The sequence below is a fragment of the Salarias fasciatus genome, chromosome 4 (genome assembly GCF_902148845.1).
Source record: "Salarias fasciatus chromosome 4, fSalaFa1.1, whole genome shotgun sequence".
Lineage (NCBI taxonomy): Eukaryota > Metazoa > Chordata > Actinopteri > Blenniiformes > Blenniidae > Salarias > Salarias fasciatus.
The window spans coordinates 20,094,534-20,111,421 of record NC_043748.1 but is presented as its reverse complement, the minus strand read 5'-3'; the positions used below and the strand labels follow the sequence as shown (position 1 = coordinate 20,111,421).

Genomic DNA, 16,888 nt, shown 5'->3' with positions numbered 1-16,888 from the left:
CCCCCCTGCAGCTCTCCCCCCTGCTGTGTCACTGATCCTTCTTCCGGAGGAGGCAGGAGGAATTGGTGCCGATCCAGAATCCGGGGTAAATCTTCTCCTGCAGGTTGACTTTGAACTTCTGGATGAGGCGCACCGCCTTCTCGCCGCCCTCGCCCTCCACCAGGAGGAACTTGAGCACGCCGGCGGGCTGGTCCACGTAGACGCCCAGGGTGGAGCCGGGGGGCATCTGGATGTCCACGTTCTCGCTGTTGTGCCACACCTGGAAGCAGGATCCGGACCAGCCGACCCCCCAGGAGCTGGCGTTCTCCCCGAGCCCGCAGGCGCCGTCCTGGGCCTTCCTCGGGGCGCTCTCGCAGGCCACGCCCACCACCACCCAGCCCTCGTACTCCACCTCCCAGTAGCCCCTGCAGCCCAGGAGGCCCTCCTTACACAGAACCTGGAACGGGGACGGATGTGGTTTAAGTTAGCCGGACTCAACTGGAGATTTCACGTTTCCGTGTTGAGTGTCGTACCTGAGGCGAGTGGTCGTATCTCTCGGGCCTGTTGGGGTACGGACAGATGGCGTCCGAAGAGCGAGCCACCTTGGCGCCGCCGTCAGAGATCCACAGCAGCTTCTGAGCCGTCTTATCGTCCAGAGTGAGGGGGAACCAGTCTGACGCCAAAACGACACGGAAAAAACACCTCAATGAGTCCCAGCAACATCTTAATGAGGAACCGCACAAGGCTCAGCGACAAAACAGTTTCTTTACATTTACATTCTGATCCACACTTCAACAATCTTTTACATCAAAGCTTGAATTTATGTTGTTAACTGTGTTTAATTTTCTTCGATTCAGGCGGACTTACGCTTCATGAAGTCCGCCCTGGTGGTCGGTTCAGGGATGTTTGGCTCATAAGGGGGCAGCTTCACTGAAGACAGATTCAAACAAAAAAAGAAAAAGTAAGTATTGAACAATTGTGCATTAAATGCAGAAGACTGGCAAAAAGTAAATAAGAGCAGTGGTGCATGCTGGTCCTCACCTTCTGCTGCAGTGCTGGATTTTCTTCCTGGAAGAGAAGAAGAAAAAGAGAGAAGAAGAAGAGTCATCCGTCACATCTGGGATTATCAGAGCTGAACGCTCCACTGTCCACTAAACCACAACATTTCAGAATAAAAGTTTAATATAAATGGAAACGTTTTCAAAACAATGTCTGTTTACATGCAAATGACAGAGACAACGAAATTACATTTTCAGCGACTCCAAGTGCCACTGTGTTGTAAACGGACATTAAAAATGGTGAACTTGAAGATGCCTTTTTGTAAACGAAGCCTAAACCTTTTCACCTTCAGACCCCCCCCCCCCCCCACCCCCCACATTCTCCTGCTCTGAACCACCGCCTGCCTTCACGTCCTGCAGATCAGAGGAGTCTGTTTGATTAATGCATCTCCCCGTTCCTTCCAGGACTCCGGTTTCACCATCGGGTTGGGGTGGGGCGGTGGGGGGGTGGGGGGGCATCTGGATGTCCGAGCATACATTTACATGGTGGCCGCTGAGGGTGGGGGTCTGGTTCTGAGAACACAGCCCCTGTCTGCTCGCCGTGTTTGTTGTGTGTGTTGTCTTGTCACTGGCTCTTCCTCCTGCTCCGTCCGTCTCCCCTCTGCATAGCTTCACAGCTCTCCTGTTACCGTTTCTCAAAATGAGCCGCCGCCACCCCCCCCCCCCCCCCCCCCCCCCCCCCCCCGCCTTCCCCGCTTTGATTTGCCTGCCCTTTGGTTCGGCCCAGATTGCACCGTTATCCTCACGAGGATGCTTCTTCAGGCGGCGCTCGCCGCTGCAGAGGCATCAGCCGGAACGAAGACACTTTTCCTCATGCTTAACCTTCCCCTTCATAAATCTCCTCTTTAATGCTAAAAACTGCCATTTTCCTCCACTCATTTTGAGAGCGGCTCACATTAAAGCAGTTCAGACCCTCGCTGAGAGGTCGCTGTGGATCCAGGAGAGTCGGACCGGAGGGTTTTTTCCACGCCGTCGTGTTATTTTACGCCTCTCGACTGCAGAGAACTTTATAAACCTTTGACAGCCCATTTATCTGAACGAGGTGAGCTGGAGTATTGAGGCTTCAAAAACACGCTCTGGAAGCGCCCCCGCCTCGCCCCGCGACCCTCGCGTTGAGGACGACGCCGTCAGCATGACGGCGTCGTCCTCAACGCGAGGGTCGCGGAGCGGGGCTGCCGTCACATCTGCGAGCGCCGGATATGATTGAGGGCGACGTCGCGGCGTTCCCCGAAGCGTGAGCAGTTCTCGCAGGCGCTGCCGAAGCACTCGCAGTATTCCCGGGGTCAGCGGAGGACGAGCGTGCCATCTTTAACTTCGCTGGCTTTCGAAGCGTCTTCCTCGGGTGACAGAAATACTGCTGTAATTAAAAAGTCTAAATATACGCTGTTTAGCTGTTGTGCGGGAGACCATTGTGCCAGAAGTAATTACCTGCCCGGACTCACTAAGACCAGACGATCTGCTAATCGGCTGAGCATGCAGACGTATTAATCGAACCCTACCGGGGCTTAGGATCGGGTTCCAAATCAAATCTGAGCCTGGATCTGTCCGAACCGGTCCGAGCAGAGGAAGAAGAGGAACTGGAACGGGGATCGTGTGAGGACTTGATGCTGAGCCGCTCGGGGCTCCGGACCGGAGGTTTGGCAGGACGGAGGCGGGATAGCGTGAAGGTCACGAAATCCACGCAGTAAATCGGGCGAGTTGAAAGTCACCGGTGACAGAACACGTCGTTCGTCTTGCTTCCTCACCTTCTCTGATCTCTTAATCGGAAACAGAACAGGCGGAACCTCACAGAGGGAGATTCCACTCAGTTTTTTTTTCCCCCTATTTTGTGTTTTCATGTTTTCTCCTACAGTACAAAAACATATTTGAGGTAATTTGGGGAAACCCTGCTTGGCTCTGCTCCAACCTGAGAATGATAAATATGAAACAACGCAGTGCAAAAAAAAAATTCTGAACAAATCATAACACTTTTATTATCTGTATAAGAAGGGAGCGGTCCATCGAATGATGAGTTCTTAAGTCTTCCAGAGAAGAAACGCTGTCTCCTCCTCCATGATCGCTGTCGCTCTGCTCTTATCTGAAGACGAGCTGAAGCGACTGGCCCTCAGTGCTTCTCAGGTCCTGAAGATGTCTTTCACATCTGCCTGCTGGAGCGCCTCAGGTCACCTCGGTGTGAGATTTCACACTTTGAGTTGGGCGATCTGGAGGCGTGCCCGGCCCCCCGGCAGCTCCGTGGATGTTCGGCCCGGCCCAGCGGGATCAACAGGAGACGGGATAAACAGATCCTTAGCGAGATTGATGGCTCGACCGAGACGTAACGGAGACAGAGCAGCCGGGGCGTCGAACAGGACACCTCCTGGATGAACGGACGCGTCTGACGCCATTACCGGAGGAATACCTCCATCAGAGCGGAGCGTGGCTCCGTGGTCCGTCTGGACACGTGATCGAACCAATAAACAGCTGAGGAGGAGCGGAAAGGTCAGCCTGGACTCCCCTGATGTTTACTCTGGAAGGTCAGCAGGTCTGCCTCTGCGCTGGGCGGATTCCCCTCGCAGTGGGACGGAGCTACACTATCTGAGCAGATCAGGTTCGAAACATCCCACTGAGGCAGCAGGAGGGCGAGACGGAGCCGGACTGATCCGGACTTTGTTCTTCTCAGAAGTCCAGACTGTGTGGCAGGAAGCCCGGCCGGAGGACGGCCGCAGTCAGGAGGTGGAAAGACAGAAAATTAGGGGCTCTGGTAAATCATTGAGTCTTTTTAAAAGGTCAAATTAAAGGGATGCGCACTGTGAGTTCCTGCAGTAATATAAATATTACTTTGATCTTCCAAATACATTTCAGTTCAGAAGCCACATGAACCACATTTTCACCTTGACTGCGTCCGACCAGTGAAATGGAGCCACAATAACCTTTAGATTTAAACTCTAAAGATTTCTTTTGCTTTTTTCTCAGAATGTACAAGATGAAAATGTCGACATTTTTGCAAAACCAAACTACTGCTCCCAAATATGACAGTTTCAACATGAAGCCAGTTTTAATGATGCAATATGACGCAACGTGAAATGATCCAAAACGCTTAATAAGATTTTGCATTATTTATGTTTTTACAAACTCCTCCTGACTGCACGGCTTTGATAGTTTTCACCAACATCTGATATCTCATCTCGTCTCGGTAGTTTGGCCGGAGTGAAGCCTCTTGCCAGCCTGTTTCGTCCCACGGGCCTTATGTTTCACACCCTTGTTCTAAAGATTTCCTACAGTTTTCCTGTGATCTATAATAACAACAGTAATAAACATGATGCCACCAAGATGTTCCAGATTTCATGGTGTGAAAATATATTATATTGTGACATTTACTTGCATTTTCCACATTATCTTAACTGCTTTTTTGGAAACTGTGAAGACTGTGTGATTTTTATGAATAATGTGATTTTACACAGTGATTTTCTGCATGAATCAAAACATTTTTGTGATTTTTTTTTAATTGCAGCATTCATATTTCCATTTATAAGCTTTTTATATTCTTTATCAGCACTATTACATAACTCATATTTCTCGTAAAATATTCTACAGTTACTTGAGGTTTAAATTTTTTTTGAGAGTGCACAAAGATGTTTTTGCAGTTTTTTCCAATAAATTTTAACTAATAACATAATTTGGATTTCAGAGCTACTTCTTCATTGTAATACTGCGCTGCATTCATTGGATCCAAAAGGTTAAAAGATGTTAATGTGATGATCGTCCATCCTGGAGCGAAGCATTCGCAGCGCTGCATGCTGAGGCAGAGAGACTGACGGACGGGAACACGAGCTCGGAAACCGCAAACGCTCGTCGCTGTGACATTAGAGAGTCTGTTGACCAGCATGTGCCGGAGAAACCTTAACCAGGCCTTTCATGCCCCTTGTGGACATGATTGATGGGCCGGAGAAAAGCAGCAGAATCCCGGGATCGGCCGCGACGACAGGCGCTTGGCTGGACTTGACTTACAGGGGTGATTCCACATCATAACATCGGATAAACAAAGTATGAAACATGTAATAAAACTCTACGAGCGGCCATAAATGGAGGTCCTGCCAGGTCAGCCTGTGGCATGTCTGTGGTTATTGAGTCATTTACACACATAAGGCATAAATCTGAGCAATTGCACGGCGGATCTCGCACTCCATGGGAGAAAACTTCATTTTAGTGATATGAGCAGGTTTCTTCATACAGGAAGACCTCAGATACAATGAAAAGTGCTGATGAGCAGAAAATCATGTCGCTTTTTCTGCATTTTGGATTTAATATTTGATCAAAACTTAGATTACATGGCAAATTTATTCAGTTTTACCTGATATAGCTTCAACCTTGATCATTAATTTCCTTGAAATTCTCATATTTCAATATTTTTCTACTGATGTAAGACCTAGTATTTCATGAAACAATGTTTAATCTAGTTCAGTCTGATCTTTCAGCAGTTAATCTGGGCCATGCATGGTATGATCCCCTTCCCAGGTGTCCTCAGGGTCTGAGGTGAGGACGGTTTTCTTACCTGCTTTCTTGGGAACGGGCATGATTGTTCAGGAGCTCGCTGCAGTGCTCAGCATCAGACGGTGGGGGATTGTGTCTGCTCGTGCCCTGGGGGGGGTCCCTCTTATTACCTTCCAGGGAGGAGGAGGAGGGGGGGTGGGGGACTGGATCTAAGTCCTCCACAGGGATGGTCCATCCTGTCACATGAACCCCCCCGACCGCCCGATCCTTTCTAGGCATCGGTTTGATGGAGACAAGCAAATGTCCAGAAGTATGGACACTCATTTGCATACACATGGGCCGGGCATGTGCATGGCGTACCCAGAGTGTACGGCACATGGCCCCCGCACGCCATCTTTAATGATAAAGTGTGGGACGTAATCCGCAGACGCGTGTACGTCACGTCGACAACATCTCATGCTTTCCCCGAAGAGCGGGCGGTCGGCCCCAGCCCCGACCCCAGCCCTGACCCCGGCTCTGACCCCAGCCCCGGCCCCAGCCCAGCCCAGCCCCAGCCATAGGTGTGGTTTTGTGTGTGGAGAGTGCGAGACGTCGGTATGTGAAGACGAGGCCAGCGGCTCACAGCGGGGCCTGTCATCGTTTCAGGAAACTATCACTCACCGGCTGCTGCCAAAACGGACCGCGGCGTCGGTGCAGTCAGAGCTTCAAAATAACAGCTTGTAACCGGGCCGACATAAACCATCAGCCAGCTCAAGTGTCCACTTTTAATTGAGCTGGGATGTATTAATTATCACACTTCAGAGTTTGACATCTCCCCCATAAAGCACTTTTTAATCTTAAGTACCAAAAGAAGGAATATTCTCCTTCTTCTGAGGCTTTCCAGCTCGCATCACAATCTAATTATGCAGATGCTGTAAAGAAACAGTCTTTTTCACGGAGATCTGCAGTCCTGTGAGGAATTGTTTCAGCATCTTGTGCATCCAAATGCAAAGCAGAAACAAAGATGTAAGCAGATTCTTACAAGGCAAGGAGGGAAAACACAAGAAAAAACAAGCTGGTTTGGGGAAAGAAAACAAACAAACAACAAGAGTAAAACTGAAAATACGTCCTGAAGAAGATCCAAGGCTTCAGAATCAACCATATGGGGAAATTCATGGAAAATAATTGATTACAGCAAACAGAAATGTTGAACTAATAACAGAGTGAATGCCTCGGCAAGACTTTAAAAATGCATTCTAAAGAACAAGGCTGCGCTTGAGTTTTACAACACAACTAAATGCAGTGTAGAAACACAAGAAATAAATGGGAAACACATGAGCACAGACAGTAAAGAAGCATTAAACTTATCTTGTACATGTACATTGTTGTGCAAGTAATGAAAAATGGTACTTTAGTACAATCATTTCGGCATAAGTCAGACACCGAATCAGTCTTTGATTGAGCGGTCAAAAGATGCCGTTTAAAGCTCGTGTCCGGAGTTTCTGTTCGTTTCATTGTATGTATGTATCATTTTTTTAACAGAGCTTAAATGTGTTAGTCTGGTTCGATGCTATAATATAATATTAACATAAAGCAATATAAAAATGTATTTATGAGCTCTGCCTTCGTCTCATAGACCCCCTTGTTATCCGAAAAAGCGCCGGTCAGCTTCAGCCAATAGACTTCGAGCTTCTGCTTTGTCATGCTGTCAATCAATGTGTGCACGCAGACGTTGGATTAAAAAAACTCTCATTCTTTCAAAACTCCAGACACGAGCTTTAAGATTCGATGTCTAAGATACATTTTTTAAAAAAGGCATCAATCTGCCCTTTGTTGTCAGTAGATATATGATTGTACATCATCTGCATATGTGTGAAATTTGATGCCACATCTTCAGATGACATTCCCAAATGGTGTATAAATTAAAAAAGCAAGGGGCCCAGGACCGAGCCTTGGGGCACACCGGAGGAGCACATAGCCATACAAATAACCTGTGTGACATGAGCTGCACCATGTAAAGCAGGGGTGGGGAACCCTGGTCCTGGAGGGCCGCAAACCTGCATGCTTTCCATGTCTCCCTGCTTCAACACAGCTGATTGCAATGAGGCTCGTTATCTGGCTTTCTGCTGGACTTGGCCATGAATCTTGATTCGATTCAGGTGTGTTGAAGCAGGGAGACATGGAAAACATGCAGGTTTGCGGCCCTCCAGGACCAGGGTTCCCCACCCCTGATGTAAAGGATGAATTGGTTTCAAAACAAGTTAGAACCAGCAGTTTCCACAGTAGCTGGCCTTGTCTGGTCATCCTCCAAACCGCTTCGCTCCCTGGATGACTTTTCAGTGCAGCGCAAGTGAGAATCACACCTGATATAAAATCATAAAACCATCAAACGTCATCAAACTGAATGACCATCTGTGCTTACGGAATTTGCATTAAGCTCCTCTGAAACATGGAGGCTCTCATCACATGCCGTCCCCACAGACCGGTCGCTACGACTCGAGAGGAAATAACTCGGTGCCACGAATGTCTGGCTCTCATTAAAGGAAGAATCTTAATGAAGCGTAACCGCCTGCTTATCGCCGGCTCCTATAATACCGGGTCCTGTCTGCGTGGGGCATGAAAACTCATTTCAGCACCTGCTGCTCACTGCTGTCAGTGACTGGGCTTAAATAGTATTGTACCCTGACCCCCCCGTCACCCCCCAGGGTGTGTTTAGGGGGCGCTACATTATACACCCTGCGATGGCGGCGTGATATCCCAGTGTGCATTACCGCCGCTAAACGCCCGCGCGTGTTACTTCATTACATGTTAACATGATGGTGAAATGTATAGCGTGTTCAGGCGCCGGCGTACAATAAGTGTGAGGCTGTAATGTGTGAAAGGACTGTCAGGACTGTCACTGCTCTGAGCGGCGGGGCAGCTGCTCGCCGCTCCGTGCGAAGTCTGGACTCTCAATCAGCCTTTGTTCACCACTGAAGAGTCGACTTACCACCACAGCCAGTCACTCCCATCCGAAACGCATCGGGATTCAAACCAGGGACCCGAAAGCTCCAAGTCAAAACCTGCATCACTGAACCATCAGGTCAGGATACTGTTTCACTCCAACAAATGTAATAAACTTTATTGTACAGCCTGTTGAATGTAAAACACTGAATGTGGAAGTTTCTTTTACTCCATGAGCAGTTTAATCTGTCGACCAAATACGGCAAAGTGACGGCTGCGTAACCATCCTGACTGACGTTTTATTAACATCGCATCTCTACCTTCAAATCTTCTTTTAACTTATTTTGTTGCAGAGTGAACGTGGTATATAAATGAGAAGCACAGTGGTCACCTGAAGAGGTCACATGATCAGCTTTTTTTTTTTTTTTTTTGCTTCACAGATAGTTCTTGGTTTAGAAGTAGCCTTGAGTTCGTAAACACTACAAATATGCCCGCACAATGTCTCTGACATTTCAGGTGTGGGTCACTTGATAAAATGCATGTGATTGCATAGTTTAAAAAAAAAAAAAAATCAGATTGAGGCAGATTGAGGTAACTCTGATATGGGAATCAAGATTTGCAGTTTAAATTTCAGTCAATTAAAAGAAAAGAAGGAACCATTAGAGTGCATCAAGAACATAGAATCACAGAGAGCACAGGCAGAACATCACACAGATAAAACAGCAACAACATGGAATCGAAGCCAAACTTATAATTGAGCCACCAGCTGAAGATGATCACACAATCAGGCACAGGTGAAACACATCAGGGCAGCAATCAGACATGAGGAGGGAAGACGAGAAACCTGCAACCAGAGACAACATGAACATTTAACAAAACTAAAAATTAAACAGACAAGACAGAAAATGTGGACTGACACAAGTATATATTGAAGAAACTGTAAAACTGACCTGAACCCAATTGACTTTGATAAAACGTATCTTTGAAAGAGACATTACTGGCTGGATTAACATGTTTTGTAATGTCGCCACCAGATTTCCTCTTTTGAGCAGTACTGTCCTAAAATATCATGTAGCTTTAGAGAAAAAACAAAACAAAACAGACCAGATGATTCAGGAACCCCTTAAAAAAATTTTTTTAAGTAATTATTTCAAGTTTTGGTCTGTTTACAGGAGAACCCCGAAGGAGCCTCTGAAAATGCAACTTTTTGAAAACACCTGCCAAGACGGAACTTGTAGGAAAAACACAACATCTTGAAAACCCTCGGTTTCCATCTCCATGGAAACGCTGCTGCTGCACACGCACATCATGGCCGGAGTAGCTTGTTCTGGACTGCTAGCTAGCTACGCCGCTTTCTATAAAAACCATGGTTTTCGTTAAATGTTGCCATTTAAACGTGAAACATTTCTGAAAGAAAAAACTCAAAACCAATGAATTTTTACTTGAAATGTCGTGGAAACGCTGCCTGAGATGTTACCATGAAAAGCGGCGTGCACCAGGTTTATGTTTGTGTGTCGTGATTTACTGCTGCATTTCCAGAGGTGCGAAACCTTAATTATTGTGCATTTTTAAAATGTTCTCAAATCACAGAAATCCTAGGAAAACACCAATAAATAATATAATATAATAAAACACTGTGTATATGTATGATTCCTGAAGATAACTGTTCCATGTGTTTGGAGCAGTATTATGATGCAAAAAGGAAAAAAAAGAAAGGGAGAACAGGCACAAGATGCAATATGAGGACCTAGTAGGCATTTTAACGATTTAACCAGCACTGAAGGCTCTTTACCGCCTGTGCAGGAGGAAAAGCAAATGTCAGGAGTGCAGATTTTACTGTAAACTCAGCAGATAATAAACCACGAGGTGCACAGATTTACAAGGCGAGAAGGACGGGACAGAGTCAACAGGCCCCCTGCGGCGGGACGGTAACAGAGACCTGCTGAGAGCTCCTGAATTATGGGATGCCGGGACACTCGGTGCCATGCTGACAGTGTTGGCCGGCGATTTATGAGGAACGTGTTGCCATAAGAGCTGCTGCATGGAACTGCAGGTCCGACCACCGAACGTCAAAGGAAACACTTTTAATGATTTACAGATTTGAATGAAATGACGAAGCTTTCGGGATAATATCATCAATATCAGAGCGATTTGTACAAACAGAATTTCTGCTATTTTAGCCTCTCTAGCTCTTTATCTGTTAGTAACTGCTGAGTTTCCTGATGGTTAGAGCATTTTGCACCATTCACGCAAGTTGTTTCTTGTTTTTCTTTTCCCTTTTTCTTCCTTTTCTGCCATATTTACTCCTTCTTTTTTCATTTTTCAGGTTTAAAGTGTTGGCTTCACAGATGGAGGCAAGCGATCCAAGTAATGGGAGCAACTAAACACCATCATGTTTTTTTTAATTCACATTAAATAAATTGAAAGTCATTTAGGTTTCAGTGTCAAGATATAACAGGAGAGGAGAGAAGACTTCTTCAGTGGAACAGTCTGGGTTTTTTTTTTTTTAAACATTTTTTCTGTTATTTTCATTTTAATTTCTTTCTGCTTTTTGTTTTTTGCCTTCTTTCCTTGCTTAAGAAAAGCTGTTCTAGCAAATCTAAGAACACACAGTGTCGGGTTTTAGTCAGGAGAGCACTCAATTCGTCACACACACCTGTGAAAATGGAACAACAGCTCATTTTTATTCCTGACAAGCAAAAATGAAAAATCCGAAAAACCGGAAAGGACCATGAGATCTTAGGCGAAACCTGAAGAGATGCTGGAAATTCCACACCGTGTTTTCCTCCAGTCCGTATTCTGTTGTAATTGGCAGTTTTACAGCTGACAGTCACTGTCTTAATGATCTTTCTTGGTTTTCTGTTCATACAAACCTCTTGTACTAACGACATCATTTTCATTGCCATGTAAACACAAAGGTTTTCTGAAACAAACCCCCAAAATCGATGTGTTGTCATTCAAGGCGTTGTCCTGTAGATGAGGCCTCGGAGTCAGTCCTGACCCAAACGTGCAGCCTGAGCAGAGCCTCCGCCGCCGTGTGTCCCTGAACGCAGCACGTGGTCCTGGGTGGTCCTGGGCTTGACCGCATCCAGTTCCCCTCCTAAAGATCACCACGGCCATGTGTCTGAGCGAATGCCGCCCTGCTTCTGGGTAACGCCGGCATACGTCAGGGGTCAGGCTGATCGGCCCCCGCCCTCGCGGCGTCGATCTGAGCGATCCCTTTACAAACAGATGACTGCCGTTGTTGTCACCTCCTCAGCGGAGAGCGGAGAACAGCGCGGCTTCGCCATGTGTCGTTCTGAGAAAGGGGCCTGGCCGGCGAGTGTTCGGGGGTCAGAGGTCACATGGGACTAAAAACAGCTGACGGGAGGATGACGAGTTGCAGCATTGACAACAGGATGTCAGGATGAAGGATTCCTCAAGCTGTGATCTTCTAAAGCTCTAAAATGATCATAGATAGATTTTTTTTATTCACTGCACTGAAAACTATTTTACCTCCATTATTATTTAATGCAGGTCAACCATCAACCAATTAAATCTTCTCTTTCTGCAAACAAATTCACGGGGAATACAAATGGAAAAAAACCATATCTGATTATACCATTTCATGGATGAAATCAGAGAAATTAACCTTCTGAATCAAGAAAAAGAAACAAACTTCAACTGGAAGAACAAACCGGTCGCTCCGTTCCAAATAAACAAGATGCTGCATTTAAGGCATGGGTGGAGAAAGAATTAAAAATGATTAACAAATGTTTGTTGGAGGAGCCCTAAGATAATTAAAATAATTACAAGATAAATATGGTTTGCTCTCGAATGGCTTCTACAAATATTTACAATTAGAAATTGAACACACTGAAATAAGCACAGCTGTGGAACACCTTCAAATTAAATCCAGAGAAGAAAAGAGAATCAGAAAATTAATATGAAATCCTGACAAACGCCTCCAGACGCGCTGAACAGGAAACTCGAGCGATGGGAGACAGAAGTTAATCTCACTATAGAAGATGAAGTTTGGACAAACGCCTGTGAAATAGAACACAAAATCCCTTACAGTCCCTCATGGAAAGAATTTAATTGGAAGTTAAAAATGTGGTACTTTAAAATATCCAGTATGACATCAAAACATGATAAAAGTAGATCAGATCTGTGTTGGAGAAACTGTAAACCAGTAGAAAACCAGACACACATCTTCTGGGACTACTCCACACAGAAAGAACATCTGAATTTGAGATTCACAGAGAAATCCGATAGGACCCAGCATAACATGCATTAAGATTAACTCACCATCGAGTAACGGATTAAAATAAAGTACGACTGTTACACATCTTCCTGTTAGTAGGAAGTATGACAAAGATGCCTCAAGTAATTTTTCATCTGATTATAGTGAACCACAAGAATCTAACTGAGAAGTTACAAATGTGTGGAATAACATCTCAGCATCACTCCGAGTCACCAGGGTCCTAATTTTAGAGACATTACAGGTAAAAGAAATCGGTCCTGCAGACTTGTTCAGTGTTGGAGTCATTAGTCAGGTGTCTGAGACGCTCATCCAGGCTTTAATGTCTTTAAGACGAGCTTCAAGTTTGACACGAAGACCAATATCATCCGATTTCACAGATAAATAAACCTGTGTATCATCTGCATACAATGTAGGTTAAGTTTTTCTTAGAAATTCCCCACAGGAACAAAATGTGAAAAGTAGATTTCTCCATGTTTAACCCCAGTCTGAGACAAAGAGTCATCATTAACATGAAAGAAGTGAAAGAAGTGAAATCTGTGTCATAAAAATATTTAAACTTTGCAGTGTGGTTCAAACCACCAATCAGTGAGAATATGACTGGTTTGACTTTGATCAGGGCTTTTCAAGAGTTTACCTGAGTGGGTGATATTAGAGTGCTGTGGATGGATGCTTCATGAGCCAAAGATTAGGGGGGAAAATGGTGATCATATCATATCTCAAACTCGATAAGTTCCAAAGCAAATTGGACGTATTTGAGGACAAAAGGTGTGTTGAAAATGTGAAGACCAGACGAGGAGTTGTTGAAAAGCATCACTGGGGTCTGACGTTGTGAAATACACCCGATACGAGTGATGCTGAGCTGTATTTAGCTCTATACAATCGACCTGATGCAGTCGGACTTCTTTGAATTCCTGCTGTCGCCTCGGTAACATGACACTCTGCTGCTCACTCTCCAATCTGCTCCTTTGCGTGAGACCTGGCGGTTCTTTCAGAACCAGCGTGATCTGCAGTGTCCCTAAAAATTAAAAATTTAAAAATCTACTCGGTTCTGAAAATTTCACTCTTCTTCTCAGAACATTTATAATTGATTAAGTAATTGATTCCGTGTCTGTGCACAAAAACACATTTTCATTGTTTCGATCCACAAAGATTTGTACCTTGAATTTCTGTCATATCATCAGTTACCTGACTTTAAATGATTCAACTGATCAGCAGGATACATAGTGTGCATCAGCAGCTCAAAGAGAAGATACAGCGCTGCCTCTGAGGGAGTTCTGGACATGAGTCACACACACAAACACACATGTGACAGGTGATAAATGTGTGTTTGGAGGGGTGTGACCAGGTAGCATATTTATTTTTTGCAACAGATCTGCAGCTCAGCATTTCCAGTCATGGCTTCCTACAGAGTGATGTGTGTGACGGCTGTGCTGACTCTGCTGATTCCAGGTAAGGCTGCATGTTCTCACCTGGATCACGTCCTCAGAGGAGGAGCTGAACTCTCTTTGATCAAATCTGTCAAACTGGACCTTCAGAAAAATTAAGTTAAATTAAGACGTAAAAGGACATTTCAAGTAAAAATACATAGTTTTTTTTTTTTTTTTTTTTTTTTCCAATTTGAAATACAGAAATGGTAGAAAAGCTAAAAATGTAGTAAATCCATTTGTGGGTGCTGCTGTTATGTGATATAATCTTATGCACACAGAAACCGTTGTTTTTCTTCAGCATATGATGACCTTCTTCGTCAGCACTATTTGCTACGACTGCTGTGCAGCAGCAGCCTTTCAGAAAAGCTCAATTTACCAAATTTACACTCACAGTTGGACCATTTTCAAAAAGTTCCACCATGTTACATTTTTAGTGGTTCAGAACACCACTGTCATGTAAAAGAATATTGAAAAACCCAGTAAAAGTTTGACTCCTGAAAATGTTATGCACTCAGGTCCTTGAGTTCAGGATTGATGTCTCCTTCTCTAGGAAACAGGAGTTGAGTTTAATAGCAACCATTGAAACATCAGCTCAACACTAAAGCTGACAATGGGCTCGACAATATCTATTTTCACCTCCTGTAAAATGAACGTGATGAAAATGAGCACATATTGAAAACAAATTGAATAAATGTTCACCTCCAAGTATGAACTGAGGGACATTCTGCCACTGCAGGCAGTGAAGTAACCACCTGAGATGTGAACCCAGAATGTTGTTTGAAGACTATTTCCTGTATTTCAGAGTCTGCGTCGCAGCTGTCTGGTGATGCTCCTTTAAGTCTGTCATGCTTAACCTTCTTCTCTTCTTCACCTGTACAGGCCTCCCACCTATATCAACCACCACCACCCCTCCAAACTCAACAACTTCCCCAACTGAAGCCACCACCACCACAGCCCTTCCAACCACAACCACCACCACCACCTCCCCAACCACAACCACCACCACAGCCCTTCCAACCACTATCACCACCTCCCCAACCACAACCACCACCACAGCCCTTCCAACCACTATCACCACCTCCCCAACCACAACCACCACCACAGCCCTTCCAACCACTATCACCATCTCCCCAACCACAACCATCACCACCTCCCGAACCACAGCCACCACCACCACTACCACCACCTCCCCAACCACAACCACCACCACTACCATCACCTCCCCAACCACAACCACCACCACTACCATCACCTCCCCAACCACAACCACCGCCACCACCACAGCCCTTCCAACCACTACCACCATTTCCCCAACCACAACCATCACCACCTCCCGAACCACAGCCACCACCACAACCACCACCACCTCCCCAACCACAACCACCACCACGTCCCCAACCACAACCACCACCACAGCCCTTCCAACCACTACCACCACCTCCCCAACCACAACCACCACCACCACCACAGCCCTTCCAACCACTACCACCACCTCCCCAACCACAACCATCACCACTACCATCACCTCCCCAACCACAACCACCGCCACCACCACAGCCCTTCCAACCACAACCACCACCTCTCCAACCACAACCACCACCACCACCATCACAGCCCTTCCAACCAAAACTACCACCTCCCCAACCCCAACCAAAACCACCCCTTTCCCAACCACTGCCACCACCCCTCCAACTACCACCACTGGCTCTCCAGCCACTACATCCTCACGTGAGTGCCTATAATATTTTTTTTTTGCTAGCTGTTGGCACATTTCTACCAACTTAAGTTCATATCAACATCTGACCGATATCAGTTAGCATGCTACTGTTAGGCACTTTCTACACAATGACTACAATGGATGTGTCTGGAAATAACTGAAACTTTCTCTCTGAGAAGCTTTCCTGCGCTAGTGTAGCAGCTGAACACTAACATGTTTTTGTGTTTTACTTCAGTATACTTCATGTAGTTATTCCGTTCATCTGGGAAACCCACATCTTAACCTCAGAAGTAGTGCAGAATTGTTGAACAAGTATGGTCTAAAATGCTCATAAACCCATACTGTCAATTCACAATGACAGGGAGTGCGTATCTTTCAATAAAATGATTGTGAAACTTACAGCTAACTCCTAAAAACAAAAACGAAAAGCATGTTCTTTTAAATCCAGAGTTTTGTCAGTTATACACAGAGTGTCAGCAAACACTGTACCCGTTAAACTCAAGGCTTTGGATGGGTTTCAGTCATAAATGGAGTGTCTGTAATTTTGATCTGAAGTTAAACAAAAACAGCTATTTTCTCTGTGAGTTTGTTAACTGCTTTTGTCCATCCCCTCCAGCAGTGGTGTGTGGTCAGGCTCCGTTGAACTCCCGTATTGTGGAGGGGAGCTTGGTGGCCTCATCTGGCATTTGGCCGTGGATGGCGAGCCTGCAGAGGAACGGGTTGCACGTGTGTGGTGGAACTTTGGTGTCCGAAGACGCTGTGATGAGCGACGCCGGATGCTTCTCAAGGTGAACCTGTCACGGTGCAAGGTGGAAGGACCCAAGCGCTGGCAGCACTGGTTGACTTGAAACTCCTTTATTTCCAAAACATGAAGATCACAGGGAAGTGCTGAGCTGGTGCAGGCATGACACATGGAACAGAGTCACATGGACAGAACTACAAGGAGTCAACCAGGACAAGCAAGGGAAGCAGGGCTTAAATAGGGGAGACACAGGTGCCACACATTAGGGCAATAACGAGGCAGGTGACCGCAGGAGAACATGAGGAGCAAACACAAACAGCAAGTGAGACA

The 16,888-nt window shown here is 45.7% G+C and overlaps 1 protein-coding gene across 1 annotated transcript; it reads right to left on the bottom strand.

Moving 5' to 3' along the window:
• Positions 1-28: 28 nt before the first annotated feature.
• LOC115387752 (tripartite motif-containing protein 16) lies at positions 29-5,629 on the bottom strand. Its single transcript, XM_030090597.1, has 5 exons — positions 5,569-5,629; positions 1,021-1,047; positions 847-909; positions 513-652; positions 29-436 (listed from the first exon to the last, which is right to left on the bottom strand). Exons 1-5 carry the CDS (start codon positions 5,588-5,590, stop codon positions 29-31), a joined length of 660 nt encoding a protein of 219 aa, XP_029946457.1. The 5' UTR covers positions 5,591-5,629.
• Positions 5,630-16,888: the final 11,259 nt, after the last annotated feature.